General features: G+C 37.6%; 2 protein-coding genes across 6 annotated transcripts in view; one reads left to right on the plus strand and one right to left on the minus strand.

Moving 5' to 3' along the window:
• Positions 1 to 12,406, plus strand: part of LOC136858060 (uncharacterized) — a 91,845-nt gene extending 79,439 nt beyond the window's left edge. The window contains exon 3 of the mRNA XM_067137309.2: positions 6,847 to 12,406. Within this exon, the coding sequence (XP_066993410.1) occupies positions 6,847 to 7,101 (255 nt within the window). The 3' untranslated portion in view covers positions 7,102 to 12,406. The remainder of the gene's footprint in view (positions 1 to 6,846) is intronic.
• The window catches only part of LOC136858058 (band 7 protein AGAP004871), a 493,935-nt gene that overhangs the window by 457,447 nt on the left and 12,813 nt on the right, over positions 1 to 23,675 (minus strand). Inside the window, exon 1 of one of the 5 annotated variants that reach the window (XM_068225407.1) lies at positions 21,825 to 21,848. The exons of the other annotated variants lie outside the window; for them this stretch is intronic. The gene's annotated coding sequence lies outside the window, so the exon portion shown is untranslated. Of the gene's footprint in view, positions 1 to 21,824; positions 21,849 to 23,675 lie in introns of those variants that run through there. 5 annotated transcript variants of the gene reach the window in all.

A 23,675-nucleotide genomic window follows, 5' to 3' on the forward strand; every position in this document is an offset into this window, starting at 1 on the left:
GGAAGGCAGGGATGAAATGGCTTCATAGAGTAGTAAAATTAGCGTGGAGTGTTGGTAAGGTACTTTCAGATTGGACAAAAGCAGTAATTGCACCTATCTATAAGCAAGGGAAAAGGAAGGATTGCAACAACTATCGAGTATCTGATTGATTAGTATACCAGGCAAAGTATTCACTGGCATCTTGGAAGGGAGGGTGCGATCAGTTGCTGAGAGGAAGTTGGATGAAAACCAGTGTGGTTTCAGACCACAGAGAAGCTGTCAGGATCAGATTTTCAGTATGCGCCAGGTAACTGAAAAATTCTACGAGAGGAATAGGCAGTTGTTGTTATGTTTCGTAGATCTAGAGAAAGCATATGACAGGGTACCGAGGGAAAAGATGTTCGCCATACTGGGGGACTATGGAATTAAAGGTAGATTATTGAAATCAATCAAAGGCATTTATGTAGACAATTGGGCTTCAGTGAGAATTGATAGGAGAATGAGTTTTTGGTTCAGGGTACTTACAGGAGTTAGACAAGGCTGTAATCTTTCACCTTTGCTGTTCGTCTGCTGGATCATCTGCTGAAAGGTATAAAATGCCAGGGAGGGATTCAGTTAGGTGGAAATGTAGTAAGCAGTTTGGCCTATGCTGACGACTTGGTCTTAATGGCAGACTGTGCCGAAAGCCTGCAGTCTTAATATCTTGGAACTTGAAAATAGGTGCAATGAGTATGGTATGAAAATTAGCCTCTCAAAGACTAAATAGATGTCAGCAGGTAAGAAATTCAACAGAATTGAATGTCAGATTGGTGATACAAAGCTAGAACAGGTCGATAATTTCAAGTATTTAGGTTGTGTGTTCTCCCAGGATGGTAATATAGTAAGTGAGATTGAATCAAGGTGTAGTAAAGCTAATGCAGTGAGCTCGCAGTTGCGATCAGCAGTATTCTGTAAGAAGGAAGTCAGCTCCCAGACGAAACTATCTTTACATCGGTCTGTTTTCAGACCAACTTTGCTTTACGGGAGCGAAAGCTGGGTGGACTCAGGATATCTTATTCATAAGTTAGAAGTAACAGACATGAAAGTAGCAAGAATGATTGTTGGTACAAACAGGTGGGAACAATGGCAGGAGGGTACTCGGAATGAGGAGATAAAGGCTAATTTAGGAATGAACTCGATGGATGAAGCTGTACGCATAAACCGGCTTCGGTGGTGGGGTCATGTGAGGCGAATGGAGGAGGATAGGTTACCTAGGAGAATAATGGACTCTGTTATGGAGGGTAAGAGAAGTAGAGGGAGACCAAGACGACGATGGTTAGACTCTGTTTCTAACGATTTAAAGATAAGAGGTATAGAACTAAATGAGGCCACAACACTAATTGCAAATCGAGGATTGTGGCGACGTTTAGTAAATTCTCAGAGGCTTGCAGACTGAACGCTTAAAGGCATAACAGTCTATAATGATAACGTATGTATGTATGTACATTTTACATGATATAGGCTTCCGTTATTTAAGAGAGGGTAATAAAGCAGTTTTCATTGAAACCGATGAAATTATTAACTGGAGGCACAGATGTCTCAGGCTGATAAAACGTTTGAGGGCACAAAATAAAGCTATAATTTACACAGATGAATCATGGGTAAATATCGGGTAGACAGTAACAAAAGAATGGAAGGATACGACAGTGAAAAGTGTACGGCAGGCTGTCACTGAAGGGTCGAGTTTGGGACTCAGGCCACCGAAAAGCCGAGGACCGCGATTCGCCTTAGTCCACGCGGGTAATGAACATGGTTTTGTTCCAAATGCTGAACTAACATTTTTATGCCATAAAAACACGGCGGACGCCCACGAGGAAATGACTAATGAAATTTATGAGAAGTGGTTTTCGGAACAACTGTTGCCAAACACTGCCAAAGGTGCCGTGATTGTGCTGGATAATACCGCTTATCATTCCAGTAAGTTGGAACCTCTGACGGTCGCTTCTTGGCAAAAAGATGACATCGTACAGTGGTTACACGGGATGCTCAAGAGAGAATTGTTGCACATCGCTTCTCAGCATAGGGTCCTGTTTAATAAGCAGAGAATAGATGAAATGGCGAAAGTGGCAGGTTGGCTGATTCTGTGTCTCCCCCTTATCACTGCGAGTTAAACCCTATTAAGATGGTGTGGTCCCAGGTGAAAAACTATATCCGATATCATAACTATCATTCAAAAAAATTATATGGAAAATTTAATAACCGCTGCGTATAAGGACATTAAGGTGGACAATTGGGCAAATTACATGAACGAAGTAAAGAAAAATGAAAGAGATTTGTGGAAAGCAGACAAATTACAGGACGATGTCGACGATGACAAGTTTTTAATAAGACTTTCTTCATCGTCCGGATCATCCTCAAGTTCATCTCTCAAACCCGGTTCATCCAAAAGCAGCAACATCAAGCCTTGCAGAAATGATAGAAGGTGTACGTCCAATGTCCGAGAGCAACGCTAGTGATTAAGGTACCGGTATGTTGTATTTATTTTACCATCCTACAAATATCAATTTATGAATGAATGAACTTAAAATTACAAAATTACAAATGAAAAATGTGGAATTGTGGCGCTGTTTGAGTCGCACTCGAGTGTGATCTTCATGAGTCGATTTTGCAACAGCACGCTCCATCTACACTGTACTGCAATTTAAGGTTGAAATCTATAGTGCTTGTTTTTGGATTAAATGCCTCCTGACTCCCATGTTCTGGAGTGCCCGGTTGGTCTTCAGCAGCTGAGAGCAGAAGCTCATTTTTCTTGAATATATCAAAAGCTGCCCTGTGACCTAATATTGTTTACGATGTATGATTATGCCGCACCTGATCTAGGAATCTTTTATTCTGTATCAGTGTTGCCAACTTATATTTTGATGCTTGCTTGTTGTTTTAAGGAGGCCTAACATCATAGGTCATCGGCCCAACTTATATTTTCTAGATCCGCTAAATACTATTAAAAATCTGCTAAAATTCTGCCAAGAAATCCGATCTCAAATGATTAGCAATAATAATAATAATAATAATAATAATAATAATAATAATAATAATAATAATAATAATAATAATAATAAAATAAATGTCTTCACTCACTTGATCTGTGAGTTTCATTGGGATTGGTGAGATGAATATTCTTAAAAAATCAAATGTTCGTCTTCATTCACGCAAAGAGTTCAAAGGCGGACTCATCTGTGACTATGCTGGTGCTGGGCGTGGATCTTCCTTGCCGCGGTATGCTGCCATGGTTCCGATCTGGCGAATTACGTCTGTGGGTAAATCGTAGTCTTGGCAACACTTTGTTATGCGCCTCATGCCAGCCCTTACACTTAGGATGGAATTAATCATTTGAATATTCATCCGGTTACGTTGTGATGTATTTACCAAGTTTAACTGTCTAAATGCTCTCTCCACCTCAGCATTTGACCACGGCATCAGTGCCAAGTCAGAAAGATCTAGGAATGGATTAAAACCCGATGCATCCCTGTATAACCTAATCTCATTCCATAATTCTACCGTATTGCTTGTATTTTGCCACGTCACTGTTGTTAATTTTGTCCATTGAAAGTCAGTTTTGGTTATGTCACAATTAGGCAACTCCATTTCCTCAGCTAACGGTACGATGGGTTTCTTTATAACACGTAGGTATTTGGATGGTGAGAGTAGTTACACTTTCTGAAGAATGTTTACATTTTTTGGCAGACAACGTTGCAGTTCAGATGCAAGACATAACAGAAAATTCTCGCATTTTCCCCGAAGATTATCTTCCACATCCAAGGTTAATATACTATGATCTTGTAAGTCCTGTCAACAAACCTTCTACTTCATGTCTGAGGTAAATTCTGTGGGCTTTGTGATGTCGTACATCAACTGTCAGTAGATCTCCCTTATATGCTGGTACTACAATTCTTCTCATCAATCCCACAATTAATACAACCAGATCATTCAAAAGTTTACAAGGATCTGCCGAGTTCGATTGAAACGATTGATTTACATGCTGACATTCCGCTAGATAAGGTTTCAGGAAAATCAAGTAAACTTTGTAACATTACGGTATATATCGTAGCATTTTTCAGAATGATATACTGCCGTGAATTATTGACCTTATTATAGAGGTGAACAACTGCACGGTCAATATCATTCATATCGTTTATTTCAAATGTGTTTAAATTTTTATTTATATGTCAGGAGAATCTACTGTAATCGAACATTATGTACTCCAAAGGAAAAGATGGTTCTTGAAAACGAACCCAGGAAAGATTAAAAATGGTCAGTTTATGATAAGAATAAGTACATTACGAACCGTAAAATCAACTGGTCTCGACTCCTTTTTCACCGCACTGGCGTTAAGGTGATTTATCACTCCAGACCCTAGCGTCCAAGATCGCTACCTTCTCTGATTTTGGCTTTTGAAGAAGAATGGGCTACCATTCCTCTACAGACATTCAGACCCCTCATTGAAAGTGTCCCCAGCAGAGTTAAAACCATCAGAAAGGCGAAGGGTGGGCCCACCACTTATTAATGTCCAATAATAGGGAACGTGACATGGGTAAATAAAGTACGTGGACCGGAAATATGGCAAATTGAGTGCAATTTCAGATAGGTGTCTGGATACTTTTGATCAGCTAGTGTATCTATTAAATTACTTAATCCCGTTTTTCTTCTTCAATACTTATACTATTTAACACTAACAGTTTGTATGTCATCCTTTACTTGACTTCCAGCTCCCTGCACTGTCATCACTACAGCCTAGTCCATCCAGTTTCCCTTAGTGTACCTTTCTATTACCCTTCAAAACAAACCCTCTACTTTATATGTTCCATTGCGGTTCAAGTGAAGGCCATCTGTGTGTAGATCCCTATCTTCCACCCACCTACTAGAATCTGTAAATCTCGCTCACAATTCCCCACATACCCAATCCATAGTCTCATTTAACGCTAAGCGGGAGGAAGCATTTTATGACTACGTGGACCGAAAATATGACAAATTAAAAATCCAGAATTATCGAACAGTAGCTATAAACATGCATATGTATATACTATTAATAACTTGTCCTGAATGTTGGATGTACTCTGTCGCAGAGTAGCATAGGATATTATTGATTTCTTCGTGGCAGCATGTTAGCGAATAAAAGGCATAAGAGTTATTCCATACATAAGTTATTATGCCAATCAAAGTCCTTATATCAGATAGTGTTAGAGATGATTAATCTTTGATTCTACATCTTCTATTTTGAGGTGTTGCCTGTTGTTTCCATTTGTTTCCCTTAATTATGTCTAAAATTTCCGTATCAAATAAATGAAAAGTACTCTCTAGGCTTGGTCATCATGTCAAAATATGAACATAAAAATTGGTCCATGATTAATATTATATATTTAAATATTCCTCCACATGGGACATACTGTATATGTAACAACAAGGTCCTGGGACTTACTCACATCAGTCCTTTCGTCAGCTCTTTAGTCCTCCCCGGGCACTTAAGTTCCTTTTACCCTGAAAAGACTTAAATTTCTGTGTCTGGTCTCTTCAAATGAAAAATCACCGTCAACCACATCTGTGGAGTTCAAAATTGAAGCAGTCTCTTGCTCTACGACTCTCTTCTTACAATTCATGTCACAAAATAACTGCATAAATTACAAAAAGCCAGTCTCAAAACTCGTGAAGCATGCTTGACTGAACACGATAGCCTCTCACAGCTTGTAAAAAGCTAGCAGGGAACGCAACTCCATTCGAGGATTCCCCTTTCAGCCAGACCTAAAAGTGTCATTTACTGCAATCTGTTGAGTTTTTTATTACTACGTGCGCCAGTAACGCTGGATCTCTGACAGTTTAGCATATTAAATTCTGCTCGTGAGCAACCTGTTATGGGATTTAATATATAGTATTAAATTCTGCCATCTAAGAGTTAAATCCCTGGTCACCCTCCAATCTGTATCCCTCCTGCACAGAATACCATTGGTAACAATATTTCGGCCCGCTCTAATTGCTTCTGTGCTACAATTGATGAATACTATGTTGTTGCTGTCGAACCAGATCCCACACATCCGCAGTTATTTTAGTACCTATTTCTGTTTGCTTTACGTTGTTGGTACCAATGTGAAAAAATTATCACCTTCTCCTTACCCTCCTCTTTCCTCAACATTTACCTTAACGTAATTCCTAGGTAATGCGCTACCCTGGTTCCCTTCCCTCCACATACTTTCCCCCCATACCTAACAATAGAACTGCCCATGACCAAAGACTCAACCCCACCCACCACAAACCTCCCATGAAAATACAAACAGCCTAAGGGATGGGTTTAAACCACCATAGAAACAATAGTGAATATATTCCTCCACATGGGACATACTGTATATATGTAACAATTGTCATGAACATTGTAACGGGGGATCATGACCTGTTGTGTACCAGAAAGAAGATTGGCATCAGATAAAGCAACTGGCCGTAAAACTAGGCTTAAACCACATTTAGTATCGACCCCAAGCAATTAAGAAAGGACTATGAAGAAGATTTCAAACATTAGTGTTATTATAAATTAATAGATTTATTGCAGCTAATAGCCATTGATCCAAAACAATACCAGTGAAAATTAAAAGTTTATTCACTACATAAGTCATTAAGAGACCCCTGTCTTCTATTACACCACTCTGTTTCCACTTACAAGTGTATAAAATCAAAGCCTTAGACTGCATCTTGAACTATGCGGAAAGAAAGGTGAATGAAATCATGTGGAGTGGTGTAATAGAAGTATCATTATTAATGGTAATTATTAATAATGACTGCCATTAATACATATTTGGTAAAGCAGAACTAATGAGCTTGGTGTGGTTCTTTTGTTTATTTCAGACTACTGAATTTCATCCTGTATTTGCCCAAGATGTAGGCAATGCGTGCGAGTTCAACTGTGATTGTAGGAGATATTCAAGGCAAGTTGATGCTTCTGGCTGTGAAACTAGAAAGCCCAAGTTCTATTCCAGAGCAAGAGCTGCTATTAATAGTCTTCGCAGTTATGGAGGACAGAAGGCAATTATTGTTGTTGGGAAAATTGGCACTTACAGTGACACTGAATACTATCCTAAGTATGCTGTGTACCTGAATTAAAACAACTGTGATATTCATGCTTTGTCAGGAGAGAATAAAAGCAGAGCTATTGACTGTTATAGCTTTATATCTACTGTGAAAGGAATTATTTCAAAAGTAGGTAAACTGATAAAACTTGTTCAATGTTGAAAGGCAAGTTCAGAATTATATACATAGAGGTTTATTGAATTCCACATGATCGTCACATGCGTGTCACAGTTTACTCTATTAAAGAAAAAAGAAGTGAAATGGAATTTATTCAAAGAAATATTTATACTGACAGTGGCCGAAGTGATCCTTCTCATTTCAGTTAGCTTTTCCTGATGCTCTTGCATTGTACCAGTATTATCTCTAAACTAATTTTATGTTACTTCCTAAAATGTAAATAATACTTGAACTTTTGCCCTCTTGCTGGTAATTGTTGAGAAACAATAACACGGGCAGCTTTTATTATATTTTTATTTAATTTCCAGAACCTCATGTTATTTCTGAAATAATGTCCATTTTATGTAAAGGGACTGCTAGGGGAATGGGATGCCTTTTTCCTAGCTTTATTCAATTTTTAATGATCTCTGCCTGCCAATTTTCAAATCTTAGTATGGGGGCCAAGCACCTCCATAGTACCCCACTCAAAATTTCTTACCTTCAAATAGTTAAGTAACTTAATCATCATCATTTTTAATTCATTTCCGGTCACCTTCACCTCTGGGCCATGATATCTGCAAATGTTAGAATCCTTGAAACAATAGTCTTTATCATCATCTTCTCTTCTACTCAGTTTATTACTCTATGTAACTTATCTTACCGTATGCAGTTTTTTTCTCTTCTATATTTTTGATTGGCTTCTTTCTTCATTTCATTCTACCCCAAAACTTTAGGCCCCTCTTTTGATCCCCGTCAAGCCTGAAGATCCTGTTAGTCTATAATCTTTCTCCATTATACTCGAGGGACTGAACTTTATTAGCACCCTCCTTTGCATTGTGTCTATTAATGGCCCAGGCTAGGATTGGTTTCTAAGAATCTTATTTGTGTGTTATTCTTGCCTTTTCAACTGCTCTCTATAAGAATTTCATTCCATATACCGCATGCTACTTTTGATAAACTTCCGACAAAATCTGTTCTATATAGCAAATTGTTAACATAAAATTCTTATAAATAATCCCCCGTCCCACCTTACCAAAGATTCAGTCAGCAGGCAGGTAATAAATCTGGTTAGCCTTCTGTTCTCTAGTCTTGAACCCTTCATATTTTCCATTATTGATGTTATAGCCTACCCTTATTTAAACATACATTATTTTTTGTCTTTCTGTTTTTATTACTTAATGGTTAGAATACCGCATCCTATATCGGTAGGAATTTCACTTACTCTGAACACACTTTAATGCCTTCAAGGAATTGATTTCAGTTCTTGCATGCTGAAAACAGTGGAATGGCACTAAGGAGCATAATCATTGAATTATAATGCATTGCTTCTTAATCTGAGCTTCCTTTTTGCTGCAGGTTTTCATGAGTATTATATAAAAAATGGATTATACTTCCCGCTATTCTTACTCACGAAGAACAGCTGTTTATTGTTGCTACTTTATTGACCGTCACTTCATGATGTATTCGCCTATAAACAGTGAATTATTTGGCATATACTACTGATAATTGCAACTCAAAAGCTCAGATCAAAAGCACAATGTATCCATCCGTTTCCTTTTCTGCCCATCGAATTCTCTATTCCACTGAGTCTTAAGTATTCACTTAGCATGGAATATGTTATTTATCATATGTCTTTAATTGCCACGTTCTTTTCTCATTTCCTGCTTGTAAATTTATACAACTACTTGTTTATAGCATTTGTCCAATAGCACATCTTACTCAAATTTACATGCTTACTCAAGTATACAGAATTATTCTGACTTTACTACTCTTTTTTTCAATGGTAAGTAATGTAGTCTACACTGTTCTCACATGGAAGAATGAGCTCCAGTGAAGTTATTTGTTTACCCTTTATGAAAGGAAGGTTGAAGTCATTTTAATTTTTCTATATATTTTATCATCACTTTGTAATGCGTGTTAACTTACAAGCATGTAATTTTCTTACTACTGGTATGCTTATCGTTCTATTATGACATAATCTTGGGTCGTATTATATTTCCTGCCATTTTATAATCTGGTACCTACCTTAAATACTATACACTATGTTTCTCAAACATGATTCTAGAATTCCAATTTAATGAACGTGCATAAAATTGTTACACTTATTACTAGGGGTCTTATGATTCATGAATCAAATAGTACATTTTAGTAGCCACTTGAACACAAGGAAAGTCATGCTTTGGAATGAGATGCTTGCACTCTTTCCATATAGTTGTTATCTTAACTCTTTGGAACAGTTAGCAATCTTCTTAGCAATTGCCAGTGGTGCATGGTTTCAAAAAACCCACATTATAACTGTCTTAATCTCTTAAATTTTCTAGCCACTGAAGGAATAAATAAAAAGAATGGTTTATTGAACCAATGGTGCTATGGAAACAAATATAATAGAACAATAAAAATAAAAAAGGCAAATATTTTATCAGACACTATTCCAGATACCTACTCTTGGAGCATTTCCCACTTCTATTTGTTCTTTACTTCTGAATTTTTCCATGACAAGAACATTTATTAGGTTATGTCTTGCAGTGTAATCTTTAGTAGTTTGGATTCATAAGACTGAGAACTAGTATTTGTTTTTTCCTTTTGTAGATTTTCATTGAAACTGTTTAGGAATAATATAAAAATGAGATGGTCTGAATAACTGCATGTCTTCTTCAGATGTTTAACAGGTTAATAAAAGCAACATTGCTGTATGTGTGATATAATTTATTACATTTCCTTGCAGCAATTATTTACAGGTCCAATATGATTGTTAGTTTATGACAGGTTGGTTATGTGTGTAATTATATGTAAAATAAATTTTGTATGCAGGAAAGGTCATTTCCATTCAGATATTTGTATAGGTATTAATGTTTTGGTTTGCATTTGCCATGCCATTATATGAAAAATATAATCTTTTAAGTGAAATTCAAATGCTGTAATAACATATCATTGGCTAAGTGCATAAATACTGCATGTTCAGTTACACAATTATAAAGCAATACATTTCTACAGACAAGAAAGTTTACTGCTATAAATTTATAAAAGTCAAAATACTACTTCTTTTGAAAAGAAGAGAATATGGTCTTACTTTGTATGATAGATAACTCAGCCTCAGCATAAATATTTAATACAATATAGTCACTTCCCTTGACACAAGTTTGAGCTGTCAATTTTTGTAACCTCAAAAAATTGTTTGTAGCATTCTGTGTTTTTTACTTCATGTAAGCTTACTAAAATCGAAATGCGTATAATGAAAATTATTTATGCTCTAGTGATGCAAAACTTTCAGTTTGGTGGGCTTTACATAATTATGAATTGTACCGCTTAAACGACTTCACTTAAACTACGTAACTACAAAAATTTGCAATCTGAAAGTCATGTTATCTAGTAAAGGCGTCATGTATTTTTCTTATTACAAGTTGTCCATTTCATGACCGTATCGATGTTTAATCAAGAAGTAAGTATAAGTAACCACCTAATCGATTAGGTGGTTATTTATACTTACTTCTTGATGTATTTTTCTTTCAAAACTTAAACTGATTGCGAGTTTAATCAAGAACTCTGTACAGGCTTGTATTACATTGTTAATTTTGTGTCAAGCAGATGATCTGCCGTAGTGTGTTCTGACAGTTAAAGGTGACTTTAGGATAAATAGGGAAAAATAGAAGGACAGATACGAAGGAAATGTCCTTTTCTAAAAACGGTTGTTGTGTAAAGGTTGAATTCAAAAACATGTCTCTAATTTGGCAGTCACTTGATACGGAATAGTGATTCCAGACGAATGTCATTTTCAAAATATAATATTTTTATAGTCTGTCCTACTGTATAAGAAATTTTTCTTTGACCACACAATCTATAAAAATTCTAATGGCCTAATGAGTTTTCTGACACACCGTTTTATCCAGTATTTACTGCTCTTCCTCAGCATGATGAAGAAGATTTAGAACTGAAACACTGAAAATATATTTGCCAATGAAAGTTTGAATACTGGTACTAAAAATGAATATTTTTTAAATATGAGTGAATAGTAGTTGTTATCTCATAATTATCATACTTGAATTAATGCATATTACCTTAAGTGAATATGTGCTGTGTCATTGATTCTATGTTGACATATTTTATTTTTATCCACGAGGGCTTATATTACACCTCCACCGAGCAAGTGGCTTGGGTCATGTAGCTATCAGCTTGCATTCGGGGGATAGTGGGTTCGAACCCCACTGTTGGCAGCAATGAAGATGATTTTTCCGTGGTTTCCCATTTTCACACCAGGCAAATGTTGGCTGGGGCTGTATGTTGATTCCTTCCCACTCCTAGCCCTTTCCTACCCTATCGTCACCATAAGACCTACCTTTGTCAGTGTGTCGTAAAGCAAGTTGTAAAAAATAAAATAAAAATATTATGCCATCAAAATCATGAACATGGTTGAGTATTCATGCACCCATGTCCCAGATGAGGAACAGATTTTGTCTAATGTGATTGGAACATGTCATCAGATAGATAGTCAGTGTCTCTTTGATGTAATAATCATACTTGAATTGATGAAAATTACCTTAAGTGAATATGTGCTGTGTCATTGATTCCCTAGAATTCTACTTGAGACAAGTTATCTTGAATCATCTCTGTTTCCCTTCATCAGAAGGATACACATCTTAATGAATAAAGTATTGTACAGTGAATAAACTATTTCAAACTTCCAGAACTCAATAAATTATAGGAAGAGAGTAATTGATTATCAGCTTATTACTTAGGTAATTGGTGCATCATGAAATTAGTATCTGAAATTTGAGACTTTTAAAAATGTATTTGGTAGAGCATTTAAAATTAGAAGATATGAAAACAGCTTCCTGTGATGCAAAGCAATCCTTGTGAACTGAACATGATTACAATGTACTAAGCCATTGATTTATATTGTTTGTGATAACCTTTGGGAATATAACTTCTGGTGATATATTAGATGTCTTCACTTGTATTTATATTTAATGGTATCAATCTGTTCTGTGTAATCTAAGTGCCTTCTTATATGTTTTACAAGATTTTTGTAGTATATGAAGTATGATGGTAGTTAATTGGAAAGTAGCCTAAGTATATAGAAAGTATATGAAAGATTATAGGGTGCCTTTTATACTTTGAAGTGCCTGTTGACAGTTAATGAGTCAAATATCTGAAATGACTGAATAAATACAACTTTCTATCATTACTCTTCTATGACAGTTATAGTCTGTGTGCACCTTATACTGCACACTCCATATTAAAAGAATTAACTCACTCCTTTAATTTTTCCCTTCCAGACACAGACTGAACCACAAATATGCTATCCCAATGAATAAATTGGTTCTACTGTAATATGTTTCAATAACAGTGCTGCCACAGTTGATCATGTATAATATCTGATTTGCAATTGGAAATTGGCTGATTTGATCCTGTCTGAGGTGGTTGAATTTTTAAGAGCAGGCATTAGTATTCCATATAGGGGCATATTTTCATTGCATGCATTATGATAGTGCAAAGAACTGTCTGAAGTATGATTATAGGTTGTTTGAAGTCAATTACTATTAATTTCATTTCTCAGAAGTTCAAAAGTTCTGCGCAATTGCACTAGTTCCGTTGCTTGACTATGTGTGACGCTGGTGTAGTCTTGCCACCTAATCCACTGTAGAAATAAAAAGAGAGCAAATGGAGAAGCTAAGGACGTAACGTATTCAATCTTAAAATTGCATTCGGTGGCAGACATTGTTCTGAAACCCTCCGCATGATGTCACTGCACTTGAATCTTTGTCACCATTCACTTGCTACTCTCTCCCAACTGTTAGCAACTTACAGAAAGTCGGAATGTTCAAGGTAACATTGAGCGGGAACCTTGGATTATCCCCTGGCGAGAACCTAACCTGACGAAAGTGACCAATGCCATTGGGCTGATTTACCTCCAATGCTTGAGTAGTAGCTGACTAGTGTCTTCATTAATTGTGTGCTCAAATGTTTTTTTTTTTTTTGCTATGGGCTTTACGTCGCACCGACACAGATAGGTCTTATGGCGACGATGGGATAGGAAAGGCCTAGGAGTTGGAAGGAAGCGACCGTGGCCTTAATTAAGGTACAGCCCCAGCATTTGCCTGGTGTGAAAATGGGAAACCACGGAAAACCATTTTCAGGGCTGCCGATAGTGGGATTCGAACCTACTATCTCCCGGATGCAAGCTCACAGCCGCGCGCCTCTACGCGCACGGCCAACTCGCCCGGTCTCAAATGTTTTATTCTCTTTTTTGCATATATGGTCTTAACAACGGATGACTTTAAAATACATATAATTAACAATCTGTTTAGAAAGCCACTTGAAACCCATATGTTTCACAAAAAGATTAAAATAGTAAGTAAATTTGTGTCCTCATCCTGCGGTGTTGCAGCTCTTTTCAGGCACACCCTCTATGGAGGTGAGGTGCATGTACCAATTTAACCATATACCAGCTCTCCTGCCAATCTTAGATTTCTGGAAGTACCAGGATAAAATCCAGGACACTAAGGATGGCAGCTAATAGTGCTAACCGTTACACTATGGAGGCGGATAGTGAAACAGTTTAGCCGCAAATTTAAAAACAGAAACCAAGAATTGTGTTTGCACGTTCAATCCAGAAATTTACAGTAAAACTATTTGGCTCCGAGTTATTAAACAAATTATTTTGTTGGCCTTGCTTAATGACTGACAGTGAAAATTCCCCTTGAAACATCAAGAAAAGTGGATCTGCAGATCTAAACAACCTGCGCACTACTATTGTGAGGCACGAGAAATCAGATTCTCATATCTACACATGGATATCCTCAGGTACCTTTTGTAAAATTGGGATAGATTCATAGTTGGATAAGCAGAAGCAGGAAAATGTTCTAAGGCACAACGAAGCTGTTAAGAAAAAAAACGAGAAATTCCAAAACGGCTGACTGCAGTGACATGCTTTTTGGAAAAGCAAGAGTTACCATTCCTTGGACACAATAAGGCTAGTGAATCCGACAACAGAGGAAATTACATTGAACTATTTAAATTGTTAGCAGAAGTTGATGAAAGATTACATCACTTCACAACAGTGAGTCTATTTACAGCACTTTCTCCACTGTTGGGGTGAGTGGCTCAGACGGTTGAGGCGCTGGCCTTCTGATCCCAACTTGGCAGGTTCAATCCTGGTCAGTCTGGTGGTATTTGAAAGTGCTCAAATACGTCAGCATCATGTCGGTAGATTTACTGGCACGAACAAAAATTCCTGTGGGACTAAATTCCGGCACCTCAGCATCTTCAAAAACTGTACAAGTAGTTAGTGAGATGTAAAGCCAGTAATATTATTATTTCTCCGCTCATACAGAATGATTTAATTCAAGGTATCTGCACCAGAATGACTGCCGAAAATTCGTAGGAATTATTTTTGATGGGACTTTTGATGATTCAAACTTTTTGCAGTTGTCTATTGTCCTCAGATATGTTGATAATGGTGATGTTGAAAGATTTGTTGGTTTTTGTAATGTGAGTTCTGATAGGACAGCAAATGCATTTGTGAGACTTGCGATTGTCTGGACCAATTTGACTGCTGCAAAAAGTAGTTGCACAGACTTTCGATGGAGTGGCGGCGCTTGCAGGTCAGGTGAATGGCGTGCGAGCTAAATTGAATTAGTTCCTGAGGTTGTTTTCACCCACTGTTATAGGCATAAGCTTAATTTAGTTCTCTCTCAAGCCATGTCATTCACGAAAGAATGTCGTATATTCTTCATAATAATGAGTGACTTTGTGGTATTTCTTAGCAGTTCTTTTATGAGAACTAACCTGCCAGACAGTCTTCAAGAAAAGGTTTCCAGCAAGATGAAACTATTCTAGCTGTTTACTAGAGACCGTCGAGGAATATCGTCTTCCTCTCCAAGAGCTTTACGTAAGTAACATAACATTACAATCAATGAGGCAAGCAAGTTTCTTGCGAAGTTAACAGAATTTTAGTTCAATTTTCTTCTGAACGTTTTTCTGAATTTTTTAATGAAATATTTTCATAGACTTTTTTTTACAATTTATTTTAGTCACACCGACACAGACAGGTCTTATGGCGATGATGGGAGAGGAAAGGCCTTGGAAAGGGAAGGAAGTAGCCGTGGCCTTAATTAAGGTACAGACCCAGCATTTGCCTGGCGTGAAAATGGGAACCTACAGAAAACCATCATCTGGGCTGCTGACAGTGGGGCTCGAACCCACTATCTCCCGGATGCAAGCTCACAGCTGTGCACCCCTAACCGCATGGCCAACTCGCCTGGTTTTTCACAGACTGATGTTACATATAACATCTTTCAATATGACCCTAGACATTGCATTTTGCACCAGGGAAGTGAATTCATTAGAAACTGAAGTACTTCGTATCAATAATGCGAAACAGTAGATTTGCTAACAATTTAATTAGTTCTGTTCTGGGACAGAACAGAAGAGAAATTTGATCCACCAAGGAAAGGAAGAAACTTCATTTTGCTTATAGTAAAGGAAGATTTACCTGGATATACATGATATAATTCTAGTACAGTTAAAATATTGCGTCTGTTCATTAAGAGATTTTTCCTTCACTGAAATGCTTGATTGTACGAAATTTTCCTTTTTTTCTGGTGATTTTCCTTAAGAGCAGTTCAGTAAACTGATTGAAGTCTATGGAAAATACTTTGATATAGTACGACTTAAATCTGAATTGAGGGTAAGGTTCACTTCTGAACACTTCAAAGATAAGACTGTGGCTCAAACCCAGATGTTCCTATTGACCAGTGGTCGCCCTGAGCTTTATATATTGTGTACAGTGGTTACAACCATTCCTTCTACACCATCATCTGTAGAACGTTCTTTCTCGGCACTAAAGCGAATATAGTCTTTCATCCACAATTCTCAAAGTCAGAGTTATCTCTCTGCATTAGGAATAATGTCCATAGAGAAGGATCTTCTCACCGAGATGAAAGCACGTGAAGAGTTCTACAGTGACATCACCAAGGAGTTTTGAAAAAAGAATCACAGGGAGTTCACCTACATGTAATTAGGGTGAGTAGAACTAAAAATACATTGTGCTACTGCATGGTTACTAGTTGCATGCCTCTGTGGGGAAACCAGGATACACCACTGACTGCAAGTCATAATTTTTGGCATTTTAGAGACCTCTGGTAATGTGTTTTACCTTCACTTGACAAAATTAACTCGGCCTTAGGAGTCGTCCATTAGAATTCCACTTTTCTGCTAGATTGCAGGAAATTAGGATTTTGAAATTCATTGTAAAGGCGTCTATATCAGTGTTTCAACCACCAGTATTGGGCCCTGGCATCAGTTATACCGGGCTGTGAGGTATTCGCTTGGATTTGTCTTTTACTTTTATAAGTATTTTACACACACACTCAAAGGAAATATTCTTAGAATAGTGTCAAAAAGCCTAAATCTTGAACTCTGAAATTGAACTTAACATTTGTGACCAAGCCTCTTATTTTTGAATGATCAGGGAATTTTCAAACATAGAAACTACTATTTATGACCAGTCATAAATACTGCCTGCAAGCTAATTCCAACAATCCTCTGTTCTCAAAACTGAACGAAATAATAGTCTATATCCGATTCTCGACACAGAATAGTCATAGTAAATACCCTCTGTTCACAAGATTGCATTGCATTACGAAAGTGCTTATTTCAAAACCTGAGTGTTGTGATATAAAAAAAGTAATAGGCATACAGATTTAATGCTAATAATAAATAAAAGTAAAAGAGACTTTGCTTAATTTTGGTCTTAAGGTAAAGACCGAACTGATCAATTAACAACTCGAGAATTCTCGCCCTAGCACAGAAAGACAGAGAACCCCAGAGGGTGTTATGGGCGTCCACGTCTCCCAGCAAGAGAAAAGGGGGATGTAACTGAGTGATCAAATCTCGGAGTTCAAGTATTTCAAAATCGTAGTCTGGTGGAAAGTACACGTTGCACACCACTGCCACTGCTGGCAATGGAGCATGAACTGCAACTGCGTCCAGCTGAGTATGGAGTGATATTTTGTCTGAAGATGTCAGGAGCGGACTATGGTATAAACGCCCCCAGTTGCCACGCCATCTACAGCTACTCTGTCTTTAGAATAAAGACGATATCCTCTCATAGTCGTGTTGCGTCCAGGTCTCAAACGAGACTTCTGTAGACAGATTATGGAGGCCACAGAGACAAATATCAATTGATGTAACTCAGATAGTCGAGAAGTATAACTAATGCAATTCAACTGCAATAGTGCCATTGTGTGGATTGGTAGCGCTACGAAATTAGGAAAATAGCTTTCCCTTATTTCCAACTAATGCCGTCCATTTTCTGTCCTCCATGTCAGTGTCCTTTGTGTCATCGTTACCATCCACGTTAATAAGTGCTTCAGTCTCCACTGTCTCCCCAGAAGAGGTAGACACTGTGACCGATCGCTCTGCAGATGGTGATCTCACCGAGTGGGAATGGTGGACCTTCTTCCTGGGAGAACTAGGTTCCCCAGAATGTGAACAAGCAAGAGAATGACGAGACTCCTCAATCTCGTCTACTGTTTTTGCACTTTCTGGAGAAGGCTTGGCAGATGAATTGCCGGGCTTTTTCGGGGATGCGGTGACCCCCGACCGAGCTGAAGAAGGCTTCTTCTCAGACTACTAGCGCTCCCCTTTTTCCCATTTTGGTTCTGAGCTTTGGTAGGAGGGCTGGGCAACGTGAGCAGTAATTCACTTGCTGATATCCCAGGTGTTGTGGACACCATTTTGGAATCTCCAGTTTCCATGACTAATGCTTCTTGTTGGTGGTTACTATGACTTTTCGCCACTTGTGATGTCCGGCTCAGTCATACAGAACTTTGTGTGGAGATCGGTACCTGGTTGAGGGAAAAAAAATGAAAGGGATCCAACACTTCATAAAACAAAGGTATCGGCCAAAGAAAGAGAAGGGCCACGAAGGGTGTGAAAATGAAAGACAGCATCATTTCTAATAATAATAATAATAATAATAATAATAATCCTGTATTGACTATATATCCAATAGAGAATATTTAAGATAAATATCATAAACAAGTGGTCCGCCTATTCAATACAATTTATAATTTACTAGGTGATGTACCCGTGCTTTGCTACGGGATTCTCAGAAAGACTGACTTTGTGGTTTTCCTAACTTAAGTCAACATAGGTCATTACAAAAATGTCAGTAGGAATGTAGCGATTAAAAAGCAATGTTATCATATAAAATACTCGATCAAATGAAAAACTGCACATTTTCTCACTTTTTACGAACAGTACTACACTCGAATGCTATGATGAACCAGTGTGTTACGTACAGTAGTAATGGAAAATTTATGAAATATAGGAATGGCATGCTAAAGAAGAAAGTTACCTAACTCCCCAGCTAATTCCCGCCAATATTTAGGAGGACATTTACACTCGCACGACTGGGTGAGTTGGCCATGTGGTTAGGGGCGCGCAGCTGTGAGCTTGCATCCAGGAGATAATGGATTCGAACCCCACTGTCGGCAGCCCTGAAGGTGTTATTCCGTGGATTCCCATTTTCACACCAGGTAAATACTGGGGCTGTACCTTAATTAAGGCCAAGACCGCTTCATTTACTCTCATAGTCCTTTCCTATACCATCATCACCAAAAGACCTAACTGTGTCGGTGCGACGTATGGCAAATTTAAAAAAATGCTCAGTACGCAACAGTAATACTATCTATCGGAGATTAGTGGCAACATAAGACAAAGCACATCACAACAAACAATGGTCAATGTAATGTTATTGTTGATCAATTTTATGAGCTTTCTATATTGTAGGCCTTCATGTTCAGTTTTCTTTCGACTCTGTGATATTAGGGTGCCTTATAAAATTATTTATAGCGCACATTATAGTTCCTTATTCTCCGACTTTACATGCCGATTTTCATTAAATGCTGTTAACTCATTTTCTCGTGACTCGGCACTGATAAGGACTTACTAACAAAAATCCAAATTCATGAATATCCTTGATCATAGCTGGTATGGTAACAATGTATAATACATAAATGATCGTAAATATAATACTATATAAGTTTAGTTATGTAGTTTTTATCGACACGACCACTAATAACACAATTATTTGGGATTTAAATTTTAGGCCCATCCCTAAACTACCATTTCATTCAGCATTAATAAAATTATTTATAGCCTGGATTATAGCGACTTATTCCCCGACTTTGCATACCGATTTTCATTAAGATAGGACGACTAATAACATAAATATTTGAGAATTCCATTGCAGGCCTTCCCCTAAACTATCATTTTTTCTCAGCGTGAATACAATTATTTATGGCCTAGATTGTAGCGACTTATTTCTTGACTTCCTCTACCGAATTTTGTTAAGATACGACCATTAATAACAAATATTAAAGAATTAAATTTTAGGCCCACCCCTAAACTACCATTTCATTCAGCGTTAATAAAATAATTTATAGCCTGGATTATAGCGACTTATTCCCCAACCTTGTATACCGATTTTCATTAAGATATGACCGTTAATGACATAAATATTTGAGAATTAAATTTTAGTCCTACCCCTAAACTACCATTTCAGTCAGCGTGAATAAAATTATTTATGGCCTAGATTGTAGCGACTCATCACCCGACTTTGTACACCGATTTTCATTAAATTCTCTTCAGCCGTTTTCTCGTGATGCGTGTACATACAGACAGACAGTAAAAAGTGGATTTCCTTGTTACTGTGGGCACGACTGATACAGAAAAACCATCCTTTTTAAATTCTGAGCAATGTACAGACAAAACTCTTTATTTTATATATATATATATATATATATATATATACAGATTATATTAGTACAAGTTTTGTCCCCTAAGGGACATCATCAGCTATAATAAATTAACATTAATACATCAGAATACAAAATAGATATTATTAAACTTGGCATCGAAGGTCAATATGAAAGCCCCCATATCAAGCAGCTTATCACTGAATAGGTACCTGATCATAGTATAATTGGAAGCCCAAACCAGATCTCTGTGGAAAATAACTCCTTTGCAATAGTTCAGAGATTGATGCTTCTCAATGGAAACTTCAAACTTCCCAAAAGTTAGGCTTTACGTAGCCAACATGATTGCTCAGCTGTCGATGTCTTTATAAGAACGGATCCATCCTGGAACTTCCGCATCTCGTCGACTTCACCACCAATAATTTCTTCAACTGAATTACTCAATAAGAATAAGCATTCATCTAAAAAGCTCTTTCCATTGAACCTGGAAACCATCAGGAATCAAGGTAAATGCTTATCACATACATAATCAACTGATACTGGAGTATACCACTTTCGTTTCTGACATTTTAAGGACTTATGACTTTGCGTCTTTGTGGGTGTGCTATTTACCAACTGATGAACCCAACTTCGCACACTGGGGCGAAATGCTGGCAACCAGGAATGAGTTAGCTGGAAAATTTATAATATTCAATAACGGACCATTAATAATAATAATGGTGTGTGGCCTCCGAAAAGGCCGGGTGCAGGTCTTTCGAGTTGACACCGTATAGGCGATCTGCGTATCTATGAGAATGGGGCCCTACCTGCCCTGCCCCCGAGCCACTGGAATTAACCAATGAAGGTTAAAATCCCTGACCCAGCCGGGAATCGAACCCGGGACCTTCTGTACCAAAGGCCAGCACACTAACCATTTAGCCATGAAGCCGGACAACGGACCATTTATATTGTTGGTATTATAAATCTACTCATTCAGGACAAATATTTCAGGTTCCCTATGGGAATCAACATCTGTATCATCTGATGGCCAGGCAAGCATCAATTTTTGGTAATGAGACAAAGTCTCTCATAGTGCACTGGCACTGCCGGTGGCTCCAAGTAGCCTACACAGTGGCCTCCACAGTATGCACTAGCCATGCGCCTTGGTAGTTGTGCTATTTACCAACTGATGAGCCCAACTTATCACACTGGGGTGAAACGCTGGCAACTAGGAATGAGTTAGCTGGAAAATTTATAATGTCCAATAACGGACCATTCATATCGGTATTAATTCCTATATCTCGAGGACTGGGTATTTTTGATCACCTTAATTCAAGTCACCTAATTAATTAATGTTACTGTTTTTACGTCCCACTAACTAAATTTTTTATGGTTTCCGGAGACACCGAGGTGCAGGAATTTTGTCCCGCAGGAGTTCTTTTACGTGCCAACAAATCTACCGACACAAGGCTGATGTATTTGAGCATCACCTCGGATCATCACACATGGTTGCAGCGACAAGACCTTGCATTTACAAGAAGAAGAAGAAGAAGAAGATAATTACTGAATGTAATTCTTGTTTCAAACAAACACTAGAAGGGAATCATTATGTGTGTTCAAATTTTTACACATATACAATAAACTCTTGCTAATTTGGTCCTCAATAGTCCACACTTTCAGTAATCCAACCTAAAGAACATATTCGGTTCTATGCTCTTATGAATCGCTATCAACAGATGTGCTAGAGGTATTAACTGGACGCTAACAATATGTCAATTGTGGTTTCCCTTACAGAACAATATCATGTCTCCAAAAAGAAGCATGGTACATTACATCTGAAGCTGGAAATTTTATACAAACTGGAGTCATAGCGATGGTGATGAGCCAGTTCGTTTAATTAAAAATCATCCATTCCTGAAGGGTAGAAAAAGTCCAATCGACAGGCCATCTCATACAATGTCTGCATGTAAAAGATGTGACATCTGCTGTTCACGTGACGAAATTCATTAAAACTCTGCCATCTAGTAGCCCTAGAATAAAACAGAACATTGAAATTGACGAGCAAGCAGCCAGATAGCGTCAAAATTAAAATGCTTGCACGGAGTAGCTGAAGCCATACGATAATTATTAGGGAGTGGATTTTTACGTGCTAAAAATGTGAAAAATATTTATTTTTTATGTGCTGAAAAATTTTAAAATATGTGATAAAAATTGAAATTATTTTCCTTTAAATACTGTATCACATAACTACTCACGCTCAAGAAGTAAATAAGTATAATGTTTTGTATTAGAATATGGTGCTACCAAACGTGCTCCTTAAGGCAAAATGATGTCTATGTATGGAAACGTGCTGTATGGTATATTAATTTTTGATATGCCAGAGTAGATATTATGAATGGTTATTTTTTTTAAAGGTACTGTTTTGTTTAAATATGGCAAAAGCAACCTACCATCTTTGAAAAAATAGTACCAGTTCGTACTCACCCATCACACGCTGGAATATTAGTTGCTAGAAGTAGTCTCAGAATTGCAGTGAACAACAAAGGTCATCTCCAAATTGTCCATCACAAATGCATGCCGATTATCTCTAAAGAATGCCTCATACTGCGAAATCGATCGCTCCACATCACAGGAAGTCAGACGAGCATAGTTAAAGAGAGGAATGTCGCCAACATTAACGCCATCAATTTCGCCAACATGAGCACCCTCTAATACATTAGAGGTTTGGCACATTGTTTGAAATCCTCCGTTTTTCCTGACCAAATTTTGATATTTGACCTTTAACAGTCCTTGTACCTGCAAAGCCGGAAGTGAATCTAATTTATTTTCAACAGCGCACACTTCCTTCACTGTTTCGGACAACAGGTTAGTGGATTTTTCAAGTATGTTTATAGTTTTACACAAGAAGCTTAGATTGGCAGATATAAAAGCCAAATCATTTTTCAGAGCTGTCTTTTAGTATCTCTTGAAGAATCTCAATTGACGACGCGTCGTTTTTATCTAGCACGTTCACAACGGATGCAAAACTTTCGAAATTGTCTGCGTATTATATCACATCGCTAAGCCAGGTACCCCACCGCGTAACAATAGGCAGAGGAGGAAGCGCAAGATCCGGGTTTTTCTCTTTAAAGTGATCGATTCTTGAGGGTGCTTTTATGAAGACTTTTTTGCCATTGGACACTAATTTATCCACTTGAGGATACTGAGCCCGCACAGTTTCACATAACCTGTGTAGAGCATGAACAACGCAAGTTACGTGTATCATTTTCGAAAAGCTCACAGAAAGGCCTTCGGCTGCCTTTTTCATGTAAGCTGCACTGTCAGTAAGGAAAAGCAATACATGGTCGTATTTTATACCTTTTGGCCAAAGTAAGTGCATGGCTTCATTGAATAACCTAGCTACAGTGACATGGTTTGCAGCAAGCATTTCTTTACACGCTAGCAAATAAGAATGTTCGCAAGCAGTTTTGTCATTCTTCAACACACCAACTACAACATTTCCTACTTTTCTGCCACTTAAATCAGTGGTTTCGTCAATGCTCACCCACAGTTTTTCGCTATCACATACTGCCCGAATTCTCTGTAAAGTTTCTTCGTAACATTTTGGGAGATAGTTTTTCCTTAATGTGGATTCGTCTGGAGGCTCAAAATTAATGTACTTTGTAAGGAAATTTCTCAGTCCCGGATTATTTATTTTACTAAGAGGAATGT

This window comes from Anabrus simplex, chromosome 1 (assembly GCF_040414725.1).
Source record: "Anabrus simplex isolate iqAnaSimp1 chromosome 1, ASM4041472v1, whole genome shotgun sequence".
In the NCBI taxonomy this organism is placed as follows: Eukaryota; Metazoa; Arthropoda; class Insecta; order Orthoptera; family Tettigoniidae; genus Anabrus; species Anabrus simplex.